We start from the raw sequence: 13,120 nt of genomic DNA, 5'->3' as shown, positions 1-13,120 counted from the left end.
CCAAGCATAAGAAGCTGTTTCTTTCTACACATCTTAAAAGCCGAGACAATTGCAGCTTCAGCTGCCTTCTCACTGTTGGTTTATATCCAGTAGAGGAGCCCTCAAGTTTGCAACCACTCCAGGAATTCTTTTGCTGGTGCTTTGGCAAGGCTGAGTGCTTGGCTCACTCTCTCACTACAGGCAGTCCCACATAGCCATTCCACACTGCAGGCGGAAGACCACTCGTCCTGCAGTAACTTGTAACTTTGAAGTTCTTGTCCACAAGCTAGGCATCCCATTGGCTTTCATGTGAATAAAATCTTGGCTCTGCCATGSTAGAGCAGCAGCTGCTTACATTCAGTGCATTTTTCACAACAGCCTTACTAAGAAAAYGGGCATCTTGTTCTTGTAACCCTAAGAACCATCCGCAGTAGCCTTCATGCAGCTGACTACAGCAGTATGCCAATCCTTCTGAAAACTTGCTGAGTTTATTTTTCAGCCACACCAGCAACTGACTATAAAGCGAGCATTAGTAGAGCTGTTGTATGCCAGCCTTATTTAGGCATAACATAGTTCCAGACTTGATTTAGCCTTCCACTCCCTTCTGGTTGTGAGATAGAGTAGCGCTGGCAAGAGTAGTAAAAGGATTAATTATTGAAGTGGCTTGGATTTCAAGTGCAGTTCTCCTTTCAAGCTACTCAGAGACACAGAAGCTGTTTACTTCCCAAGATTAATCTTAACAGGGGGCTTCAGTTGAAAGATTCCAGTGCTCTGCATCATGCTGGCTAGTGCTGCTCAGCATTTATTTTTAAGGTCATTAGAATGTGATGCAGTTCACTGCTGTCAGGCTGCCCTTTTGAGAGCGTGGGGACTTAAAAGGGTGAGGATAGAGATGCATGTTATAAAAAAAAGAATCATACAATCATACAATCATAGAATGGTTTGTGCTGGAAAAGGATCTTAAAGATTATTCAGTTCCTACCTCCTGCCATGGGCAGGGACATTACACCAGKTTGTTCCAAGCCCTGTCCAACCTGGCCTTGAAAACTTCCAGGGATGGGGCTGTGCCAGGGCCTCACCACCCTCACAGGAAAGGATTTCCGTCTCTGTATCTGCCCTAAATTTCCCCTCCTTCAGTTTGAACACTCCCCTTTGTCCTGTCAATACATTTCCTGATGCAGTGCCCCTCTCCAGCTTCCCTGTAGCCCCTTCAGACACTGGGAAGGTGCTGTGAGGTGTCCATACCACCTTTTCTTGAACGACCATGTCATGCTAGCTCCAATGAAACGAGTCAACATTTTAACAGTGAGTACATTTATTGAGGTGTTTGAAGTTCTGCACTCCATTGGACAGTTCATAATTTAAATGCAAGAGAAAAACATTGTGACAGGTTCCAACTGGGGTATTAAAAAACTCATGTCACTTAAGAAATACAATTAAATTGTTCAATCATTTTGGTCTTCGTCCCAGTCTTTCTTTCCTGATGGAGGTTTTGGGCCACCAGCTGGTTTTGCCATAATGATCTTGAASAGAATAAGAGAAGTAGAAAAAGCTAATGTTAGAATCAGTCTCTTACCCTACTTCTACARCCACATGATGCTGACTGCTAGCATTCACTACACTCATGCATTTCCCTATGCTGAACCTAAGCCAGTGAATATTATTATCCATATAATTAAGGTATTCACAACTTAGGGTTTTTTTCTTGAGAACAGAAAAAGCTGAGCCCTGATACAATAAAAAAGGCATTTTACCTCATTTTTGCATGCAGATTAAGACTTCAGTTAGTCTACAAAAAGTGAGTGCTTAAACAGGCCATCAGCAGATCAGTTTACAGGGTGCACACTACAGAAAGCAGGATTATCAGAGCTATTGTTCTTCATTATTAAGTATCACACTTTTAAACCATGAAGTGCATCAGTCCTACCATGTTAAAGTTCATTCTCTGCTCTGGCTCTAGTGACAAGTACAGTAAAACTGAACCTGTACTTTTCATCGCTTCCATGAAAAAGTTGAGTTTAGGAGCAGAATTCATTTGCAAAGGCACAAATACAGGATGTAGCAATCAGCACACAGCAGAAGATAGCAGTGTTCTGTGTTCTCAAGKAGGATACAACCTGCCAGGTGTTTGTCAATGAACTCATGCATACACTCACACAGATACCTCTCTGCTAGAGAAACAGATCTTACTGCACACTAGTTTTCAGGCTCATCTTTCCAGTCATCCTTATCCCAATGTCCTTGTTGCTTAGGGGCTTTTGGACCGCCTGCTGTTTTTGCCATAATAATCTACAGAAATTTTACATGCAAATTCATTTTGCTAAAGTTTCACAAAATAATTATAGGATTTTTATCATTAAGACTGTAACCTCTATTTTTCCTAAAAACTGTATTTTCATGTAAAAACAATATATGAGAGAAGGTTTCTTCTATTAAATCTTGTTCCTACAGAAGTCAGGATAACTCTCTGGATAAAAATATCAACTGTCAAATCCTCAAAAAAAACCCCAAACCCAACAARCATTAATAGCACTGCTATAGAAGCAGCCACATTCCAGATTACAAACTCTTAAACAAAAGACTTGTGGCTTTCAGAAATTAACAAACCACATTCTCAAGTAGCATTATTTTTACACCTTGCATTCCCAGAAGATTACACTTATTTGCATGAGGCTTCTGCCAGGTTTTAATTCAGCACACAAATGACACATAAGCTTACCTGATCAACCCTYAGGACAGTTACTGCTGCGTTTGTAGCTAGCTTGATACCCCAGAACTTTCCAAGGTACGTGTCTAACACACCAGCTTCCAACATGTCCTTCACTGCAGCAGCTTCGGCCTGTCAGATGGGAGAAAAACATTATTCAAAATTGCCTCAGACTTTTACCTAGCAAGGTGGTATCACTTTTCTAACCTCATCTCCCTTCAGAAAACCAACATTCCTAATCCACTGGCAGGAAAACAGTCAGTGATTACTTAAGACTTAGTCCCTGTCACATTACTTTAGTATCCCACTCCACCTCCAACATAAAGCCACTATACTGTACTGAACTGCTTGCTGATAAAAAGAACTTTTAAGTATTTCAATTCTAAGAAGTTATTATTCTAGACTGTGCAACAGATAGTTTCCAACAATTTAAAATAATCTATAAATACTTTGTACTGACAGAAGTACTAGTAAGTATAACCCTGCACTGCAGGGCAACAAATAACATGAGAGACTATTTACCTCAATATCAAACCCAACGTTTTTCTTCCCTTCCTGATGCACAGCATAAAGTTTGGAGATGACCTCATTAGCCTTTACTCCAGAGTTTTCTGCCAGTGCCCGAGGAATGGCTTCAAATGCCTCAGCAAAYTTCTTGATGGCATACTGGTCAAGCCCAGGACACGTCTAAAGTGAAATTGAAAACCATGTCAACATTTCAAAAACTGTAAGACAGGGAGGCATTGCCCACCACGTTTGTTATTAATACACATATACATGTGTTGGTATAAAATAGTATTTGTATTTTTTGTAAGAGGTGTGTGTGAGAAGATGAAAAGTCAAGAAGCCTGTTTGCTCTACCTCTCCRTAAGATGTGATCTGCTTGGCTAATTCAATCTCTGTTGCACCACCTCCAGGAACAAGACGTTTATCCTGTGGAAAGATCATACCAAAACACCGTGTTTTGCTTAAAGTATCTATTACTTTTTATTATTTTAGGATTTTTCTACTCTATCAAGAATGCAACAGAACTTTATTCCACACAGACTTACTAAAAATCTGCTTCAACACAAACATGCATTATAAGGGAAATCTACCAGAATTTACTCATTCTTTCCAATGTCTTTAAAGAAAAATAGCTTCTTTTGTAAAAGGCAAAGTAATCATGCAGTGGGTTTTGTGTCTGTGATTTTTTGGCTTTTTAAAAATATTTTCAACTCTTGGCTAACTATAACAGCATTTCTAGATTTTCTCATCTTTCTATTATTTTGGTGGAGAATACCACACAGAAAACCAATGTATTGTACGCTAAGTTTAATAGGTCAATAGATATCACAAGGTGTTGGGAGTTTTGAGKTTTTTTTCTTTCATTTTAAATTAAGCCTTTTATACATCCTTCGGCAAACCATACTTAATAACTCTGGTCTTTTAAACCACAAAGTAATCATAGATCTTAAATCAGGACAACTCCTGGAGACAATCTGCATGGCATTTCTGTACTCTAAATCAATGTGSATGTCTTGATAGGTACAGCAGATTAAGGTTTTAACAGTTTTAACAACTTCTGCATGCCATTTTCCAAGTAAATGCATGAACACTTCCTTCTGTATAAAGGAAAGAAAAATGAAATAATAATACTRAAGTCTACATAAGCTGCTCACAAAAAAACCCTCTGTAAAACTTGAGTTCTTCCATCCATAAAAACCTATCTGTATTATGTGCAGGAAGCATGAGGTATCACCAATGAACTAGAAACTGAGTCTGCAACCAATCAGTTTCTCCTGATTGCAAGTGACAAAACTAGCTTTTCTTCTGCACCTGGTTCCCAAGGAACATTACAACACATTTAAGTGAGTAAGTCAAGAAAGAGCTGACTGTCTTTAGAAAGTGGTAAAACTCATCTATYTTCAAGAACTCACTCATTATTGGAAAACTGAGTGCAGTCCATGTTGAGCACCATCTTTTAAGTAGTSTATTTCACAACAGCTATCTACACAGCCCTCCACACCTCAGTACTGCACAGCCATCTCTGCAGCACCAGAAGGCACCTAAGGAGATTAATGTACACAGCCTTTGTAGCAAAWGAGCACAGAGCAGGCTCAAGTCTTGGCTCAAACTGGTCCATTTCTCACTYTGGATAACTCAGGTGTTCTCATTACTTACCCTTGTGAGTACTTTGAAAGTATTGACACCATCATCCACTGCTCTCTCTATGTCATCCATCAGATTGTCTGTGGATCCACGAATGAGGATAGTAGAAATGGCACCATCTTCCTTCTCTGTTCAGAGACATGCATTACTGAATTAATTCATTAATCTTGTATCTAAAACACAGACAAACACACTTTACAACTGCAGTGTCAGCAGTTCCACAGAACATACATACCRTGTTTAAACACCACAACCTGTGTATCCCCAACCTCTGACAAATACACGCTACTGCAGCGACCCATTTCTTCAGGAGTAGGGGGAGTCTGGAAAGAAAATCAAGAGTTAAGAGGTGAACCTGCTCATCAGCTCATCAGTTCTCACCCTCCTGCACCTCATTTGGGAAGTCCRTACCAGTCTGGGTAGGGCTGTTGCACCAACAGTTTTGCACAGTCTTCTCAGGTCCCACTTGGAGTTCAACCTTTAAAAACAAATTTCCATACCAACATTAAMACACACAAGAGTATTCTTTTGGTAGTATTTTGTAAACCAATGGCAAGAACAAAATTCAGTGCATCAAATTGTAAAATCCACTCAACTGTTTTTTGAGTATAACTGTCAGTTTTCAGGGATGCCGTGCAAAGACTGTTTTCTAAGATTTTAAAAGTAAGACGTTTGAACACATGGAAATGATCAAATTTCATCCTCTAGTGCAAAAGATTTGAATTGATCTTTACAATGCCTCTGTAATAATAATCCTTCATTATAYAAGAGATTACAGTATCACACTCCATTTCCAGAAGTTCAAACTTTTCAGACAGCAATAATAAATCTACAGTTTTCAACAAAGGACCACTTAGTTGTGTGAGACATTGAGAACAGCTCCCAGTATATCTGACTTTATGTGATGGGGATATATTCTGAAGATGTACAAACATGGTTTATTTATAGGAAAAGATAAACAGAACAGAAAAATGACAGAGAAGTGTTAAGAATTGCCATCTATAAATACATTAGTGATGTATGGAGGCATCTCATTGCTAAATCATCACATGAGGACTCTGACAAGGGGAAACCAATGTGGAATAATCTCACTTGCCTTTGAGACCACACCCCTCTTTACCAGATCCACAAATTTTGATATTCTTGATTTCAACTGTACTATAGAAACACTTAAACCAAAGTAACAGTATATATATACACAATATTCTGTATATATAACCAATATACACCAGTTACTTCCCAATTAGCTGTCACAGGTGAAATTCTATCAAAAAACTAAAACTGTGAAACAACCAAATTATGGGTCAGATTTTGACTTACTAGAAAAGCAAGTAATCTGCAATACTTTGTTGGTAATTCATTTGAGAGCTAAGAGGCAAGATAGCAAGTATATTTCATAAATCTGGCAGACCAAATGTTTTCATGTTCTCCTAGCACTTACCTGACTAACATAAGGTTGTATTTGTTGGCATAATGAAGAGCCATGTCTGCTACTTTGCCACCTGTCACTACTACATTTGCACCACTATCAGCAATAGCTTTGACTTGCAAATCCATCAGATTTTCTTCTCCTTTACTGAAATTCATCAGTTCTTCAGCATTCTTTATAAGGACGGTGCCCTAGTAAAACACACATACGTGTTATCAATTTAGCATTAAATTACGTGCCTACAAGTTTCTGACAAACCATTTTGTCTTCCAACCTATGTATAAACTTCAAGTCATCCTATTTTGTAATACTGATATCCTTCCCAGGCCAACAGTGTAAAACAAATGGAAAAAAAAAGGACAAAAAATATCAAGCAATTCTGGTATTTCTAGACAACCCTAAGGTTCAGAAAACCAGTATGTCATTTGGCTCAAATAACCCAACAAAACCARCACTATTTCTCCTATCTCAAAAACCCTGTGAAGCAAGCAAGGTTCAGAACTTTTCTATGAACTTCTTTAAACTAATAAAATCAATATTCACGAAAATATCTCAATCACCAAGTGTCAAAAATATTTATARCTAAGTCTAAAAATAAGAGCACATAAGCATAAATAGAGATGTAACTTATTTTGAGCTTTAACATACCTTAGTTTCAGTTATCATACCATCAAAAGGGCAGGAATACACGGCTATTTTTGCATCTTTGACAGAAGTAACATCTCCTTCAGTTTCTTTTTTAAAAACCATGCCATGCAGTACTGAGGAAGCAGAAATACCAGCACCCTGAAAGGAAATAAATGGAATCTGAGACTTTTTACAAGGGCAAGCAGTGATGGGACAAAGGAGAATGGTTTCAAATTGAAAGAACCTAAGTTTAGACTACATATTAGGAAAAAAAATCTTCCCTGTGAGGGTTGTGAGGCCCTGGCACAGGTTGCCCATAGAAGCTGTAGCTGCTCCACTGCTCCATCCCTGGAAGGGYTCAAGGCCAGGCTGGACAGGGCTTGGAGMAACCTGGTCTAGTGGGAGATGTCCCTGCCCATGGTAGGGGGCTGGAAYGGGATGATCTTTAAGACCCATTCTAAGCCAAACTATTCTTTGATTCTATAAATGGGGGAACATCATAATACTGACTGTTTACTGTCAGAAAGCCACACTACTCTGCCTGAAAAGCAGACCTTACAAGCATTTGGATMTAACACCCTAAGTTAGCATTGCAACATAAAGAAATAAGACTTCAGCTCATCCAACAACAACAACAAACATTGTCCAACAGGTTCCCATTTTAGATTACTTTCAATAGTAATGATTATTGTTTCTGAATGCTGATACTGGCCACTAAACAAAAGAAGTAAAGACCAATTTCCAAAATTTACTACGCATGCTACAAAACTAGAAAAGACTCYTTGGAAGTTCCAAGATTAAACCTTCATTACCCTGTTTACCTTAATAATTACAGTAAAGCCAGCTACTTCAAACTTACCACAATTTTGCACACTCTGATATTATCAACATTGAAATGACCAGAATCAGGAAGAATAGAAACTGGGAAGAAAAAAAAAAGAAAGAAAAATTATGAATATGCCTTGCTTAATGAAAAAATTGGAAAATTACATCATAAATAATACCTGGAACTATTCTAGTATCTGCCTAAATTCAAGACAATTATAATCTGCTAGTAACTGGCATCAAGAGAAATAGAAATTTTGTTTTTACAAGTAATAAGTGGAGAGAAACGTTTATTCAGACTGCGCAGTTATTTAAGTTCAAATATGCACTCATATAGCTAGAGTCAAGAGATAAGTCTGGCACAGAGTATTTAGAGAAAACTAAATACTGGAAAAACTGGAACTAAAAATTAAGGKTTTTTTTCTTGGAAATCTAAATGGAGAACAACTCAACAAAACTAAAGTCTTGCTTCCATTTTTCTGTGGCTGAGACCAGTAACAGCTTCTCTGAAGCACAATACATCCTCCTGATATAAAAATGGGAGAAAGATGGGTTTCTGCACTAAAAAGACTTGAAAGCTGTTTCTAGAAACATCTGAGCCACAACACTAATGCAGAGTTCCACATGAGGAAGATTACCCTTGTTTCAGAGGTAAGGSATTCCATCCAATCCAACCTGCTAAACTAACCATACTTTCTCTTATATGAAGATGTTAGAAATTACCATAAGCAAACCTTCTAAGTTTTTTAGCTGCATGCCCACACCTATTTCTGCCCACTTACCACAGGCCTGAGCAATAAGCTTTGCCAAGAACCGTTCACTGCCATATTGTTTGCTCATCACTGACGTGTGCAACARAGATGCCACTTCTTCAACATCTCGAAGGTTCTTTGCAGAAGAGCACACCAAGTCTGGAAGAATTTCTAGAGCTTTCTTGCAAGCCTTTTCATATCCTTCAATCACCTGTGCAGCAAACAATAAATATTCACTACAACACTTCATACTGCTTTTATTCCTTTTCAAATAGCCATAAAACATTAGCAGATGCTAAAGTTTACAAGGGAAGTAAGCAATCAGAAGCAGCAGAACACACAGCTCTCCTTCATACATCTTTATCTAAAAAACTTGTTGACAAGAAAGCAGATGATTCACCGTATTATGACCCAAGAATACTGACCAGTGGCAATCTGGATTCAAGCTGTGTGAACTGTAATGAGAATACAACTTGCCTCYGAGACAGATAACCCCATCCTCAGAAGGTCTTCTGCTAACTCCAGAAGAACTCCAGCAAAAACAAGGACAAAATTTGTTCCATCTCCAACTTCTTGTTCTTGCATGTGTGAAGCCATCACCAGCATTTTTGCAGCAGGATGCTGGACCTTTAAAAGAAGTTACACATCTTAATTACGGACATCCCACCTAARACTGCAGCTTCAGGGTTTTCTACACATCTTTCCAAGCTCTCTTATTTCAAATTGTACCTAAAGATATTAAGACTGCACAAAAGTGGAAAAGAAAGCACAGATTATCTTAATTGGCAAACTTCCCTAATAAAAAAGTACAAACATATAAAAACACAAACAAACCAAAACATAACAATTTTTTTTAAAGAAAAACTAAAAACACAAAAAAAACCCCAAAACAAAAAACAAGACAAAACAAAAAGAGAACTGAACATTGCCCATATAACATGCAATAGATATCCCTAACGCTGGTTCTGAGCTACTTTTACAGGTTGCAGTGGCTTCACAACTGAGCTCTGCAACAGGAAAACAGTCTGGAGTTTAGATCTTCAAACTGAATTCATGTGTAACATACAAACTACATGTCTAAATTACAGCTTCATTTTGGTGGTGGACGCGAGTTCTGCCTAAAGATTGCACTGCTTCTCTTTCAAATTCATGCAATAAAACACTATGTTCCTGAATATTTATACCTGATATTTTGTACCAGAAAGTAACAAGCAAAATTCATCAGATTAGGTCACTACTATRCAGACTGTATTTTTGAAAAACAGAACTGAGACTTCTACAGTTTTTTCTATTCATACTGAACACCAACACAATGCATTCAGTAGGGATATACTTCATACTTACATTATTTCTATCACTAAGTACAGAATTCAGAAAAATATTATTCATGTTGTGTCAGAAATCAATTTAAAGTAGGAGGAAGAATTACGAGAGCACAGCCTTTTCATGTCTGTCCTTTTCAGAAGGATGCTGCTATAGCCTCAGATTCTTAAATTCAATTGATGAATTCTATGCAGTCAGGAGAACACGGCAACCAACAACACTGGCAGATTAATTCAAAATCCGTTTTGTGCAGACTTTTCCAAAACACTGTTATTTCTAGGCATATCCTTTTCTAATCCTACTGGTCTGGGGAAAAGAAGGGAGTTATTAAGCATCTCCTACCACTATTAATACTGCTTCATACCGTGGACCTCAAATTCAGTGAGAAAAGTAAATGATTTCCAAAGTGACATATGTAAATCATCTGGCAGAGTGAGATTTCCTTAGTGACAGTCAGAACCATGGACGCCCATGAGGAGAAACACTAGTTCACAACTKACATCTTCTGAAGCAAGAAAACATACCTCTAGCTCTCTCAGGATAGTAGCAGCATCATTTGTAACAAACAGCTTTTCCAGATGATTGATAACCATTTTGTTCATTCCTAAAGGGGGAAATGTAAGAATTTTTAAAAGTCTGTCAATACGTGAACATTATTTTGTACACAGACACTGTTTTGTAACTTTCAACTGTATCTTCCACATTGAACCTGTTTAGCTCTGTTTATCACTAAAGAACTTTAAAAGATTTTCACAAAATAATAATTGAAGTGTGTTACATTAAGGAGAAATCAGTAATTTGTAAGCTGTTTTCTCTCCAGAAATATTAGCACACGATTTAATTAACCGATACAGAGTATCTTTTGTTTTCATATATCTGACTGAACAAGATTATGTTCATTAAGACTACCTACACCATATTATCATGTTTCCTTTAATTTTTGTGCTCTATGTATTTTATACTGTTTCAAAGAGCCCACAGTAACTGCTACAAAAACCTGGCAAAGGCAGATACACTGAGCATAACTCAAGAGCTATCAAAACAAAACATGATTGCYAGTCACATAGAACATATTTACAGTTTTAGAGCAAGTCCAATATGTTTCCCCCAGAAACAAGCAGCTGCTTCTTGGTCAAGGTATGTTTAGCCTCCAGACATGGYATTTGTCTCAAAAATGCAACAATAATTTTAGGATTCATTTACCATTTGGTCCATAAGCTGTACGGGTGGTTTGAGCAAGTTCTTTGCATGCCTGGATGTTTCTATAGACAGCTTCTTCAAGTCCTGAATAATGCTAAAGAGAAAAATGACTGATCAGAATTAACAAAAAAAATGTGTTGAACTAGTAATTTCTTATCAAAGCATCATCATACTAACGAGTCCCTGGAAGTTTTTTATTAATTTACATTAAATGACCAAATCTTACCCAAAGACAGTGAAAACTACTGGATACACCTTCCTAACTAGGTAGCTCAGCAGGCACAAAAAGCTTCTGAACAGAAAATCTGAACAGYGACTGAATTTGCAATACAGTTTGCATCCCCTCAGTCTTCCAAAAAAGTTTTGTGACATGCCAAAGAGAAACAGAAAACAACCAAGACCCAATTGGAGCAGGGTAAGGGGTTTTGTATGTGCTTCTTTATTTGCACCTTCGTATGCTACAAAAATCATTTAATTCAGTTCTATGTTCAAAACATGTGCAGTTGGAATATTTAGATGCAGAATGATTAAGTATTTGTGCTTGAGAACATGATCAGCCTGGCTTCAGCTTGGAAACCTTAAGACAAGATGGGATCCCAAAAAAAGGGCCTTAAGAAGAAAAGCTGGATAAAAAGTACTCTGTGGTCCATAAGAGAAGGAAGAAAGTATTCCTAATATTTACTCTCTAAATACAAACCAAACATCTTAGATTGCCACCTGCCTCCTTGTTTTGCAGAAGACAACTCTTGCTGCTCTGGCTTTGAATTGTCTAACAGTGAGCGAGCAGTGAGGCCAATGTGCTTCTCTGTTTTGCCCCTACCCTTGATGTATGCCATTATATGGCTCCAAGAAAGATTCTAAAAAGAAACACAGAGGGCCTTCAGAGCTGCTGTCTTCACTCTTCTTTCCACTGAGTAGCAGCAAACAGGAATTTTCTTAYTTTCCCCCTTTCTTGGAGAGAGAGATGTTGGAAAGGGCCTGGAGTGACAGGACAAAGAAGAACAGCCTCACATTGAAAGAGAATAGGTTTAGATTCAATAATTGTAAGAAATTCTYCCCTGTAAGGSTGGTGAGGCTCTGGCAAAGATTTCCCARAAAAACTGCGGATGCGTCCAAGACSAGGCTGGATGGGTCGTGGAGCTAWATTATCTTTAAGGTCCCTCCCAATCCAAACCCTTCTGCTGATTTTATGAATAAAAAAGAACTTTCTTGCTTTCTGTCCACTTTTCAAAGAAAGCTTCTCCTTTATTAAGGCACAGTCCTTCAACTCTACCAAAACCTTTATTATGTTAACGTCAAATACAATGAAAATGGATTTATGGCAAGAAAATATATGGAAAATATTACACTGCTCTGCACCACTGAAAAAGGTAAGAGTCGAGCAGCGCACAGAACGAGCCGGACACTTCTGAACAGCTTCAACTACAATGTTGCTGTCCAGCTCCTGTGAGAGCTCTCGGAGGAGCCCAGGCACGAGTCGGGCCCCGGCGCATCCCCGAGGCGGGGGGATGAAACAGCAGGGCCCAGCGCCAGAGATTTCTCGAAGGCCGCGCTGGGCGCCGCCCTAGAGGGGCGCGGGGCCGGAGAGGCGGCGATCCCCGCAGCGCAAGGGCCGCGGAGAGGCCCCGGCACGGAAGCGGGGCAGTGCGCGGAACCCCCGGGCCCCGAAACAGCGGAACACGTGGTGCCGCCGGGCCCCGCCGGGCCGCACCGGCCTTCCGGGGCTTTCCCCGCACCGCCACCCTGAGACTCCTCCCGCATCAATCCATCCGTTTATCCGCGCATCCATCCAAAGGCGGTCTCACCTTCGCCCCCTCCTTGAGCATCTGGGCGAAGCCCGGGGCCTTGGGGACGTGCAGCGCCATCTCCGCTCCGCTCCGTGCCGGGGCTGCSGCGGGAGCGCGCGGGGCACGGCGGGAGCGCGCGTTCGCGCAGGCGCGGTGCGGTGCGGGCCGAGTCGGGCCGGGCCTGTGCCGCCCCTCAGCTCGGGCCGGCAGTGGTGCTCGCCTCGCTCAGCGCTGGCCCGGTCCGCAGTCCGCGGTGTGTGGGGAAAGGGTGCTCCGTCAGAGCCTTTCTCTCCCTGTCGAGCTCGGCAGACTCCCCCAGGCGTTCCTCGGTACCTTTGCG

The 13,120-nt window shown here is 39.8% G+C and overlaps 1 protein-coding gene across 1 annotated transcript; it reads right to left on the bottom strand.

Moving 5' to 3' along the window:
* Positions 1-1,282: 1,282 nt before the first annotated feature.
* CCT8 (chaperonin containing TCP1 subunit 8) lies at positions 1,283-12,918 on the bottom strand. Its single transcript, XM_057385996.1, has 15 exons — positions 12,799-12,918; positions 10,997-11,087; positions 10,318-10,397; positions 8,948-9,097; positions 8,501-8,681; positions 7,753-7,814; positions 6,915-7,052; positions 6,279-6,457; positions 5,249-5,315; positions 5,073-5,160; positions 4,850-4,965; positions 3,548-3,619; positions 3,209-3,373; positions 2,699-2,818; positions 1,283-1,502 (listed from the first exon to the last, which is right to left on the bottom strand). Exons 1-15 carry the CDS (start codon positions 12,856-12,858, stop codon positions 1,425-1,427), a joined length of 1,647 nt encoding a protein of 548 aa, XP_057241979.1. The 5' UTR covers positions 12,859-12,918; the 3' UTR covers positions 1,283-1,424.
* Positions 12,919-13,120: the final 202 nt, after the last annotated feature.

This window comes from Malurus melanocephalus, unplaced genomic scaffold, assembly GCF_030028575.1.
Source record: "Malurus melanocephalus ecotype Western Australia unplaced genomic scaffold, MMel_1.1 scaffold_899, whole genome shotgun sequence".
NCBI lineage: Eukaryota > Metazoa > Chordata > Aves > Passeriformes > Maluridae > Malurus > Malurus melanocephalus.
Note: the sequence above shows the minus strand (reverse complement) of the source record. Positions and strands in the feature narration are given on the sequence as shown.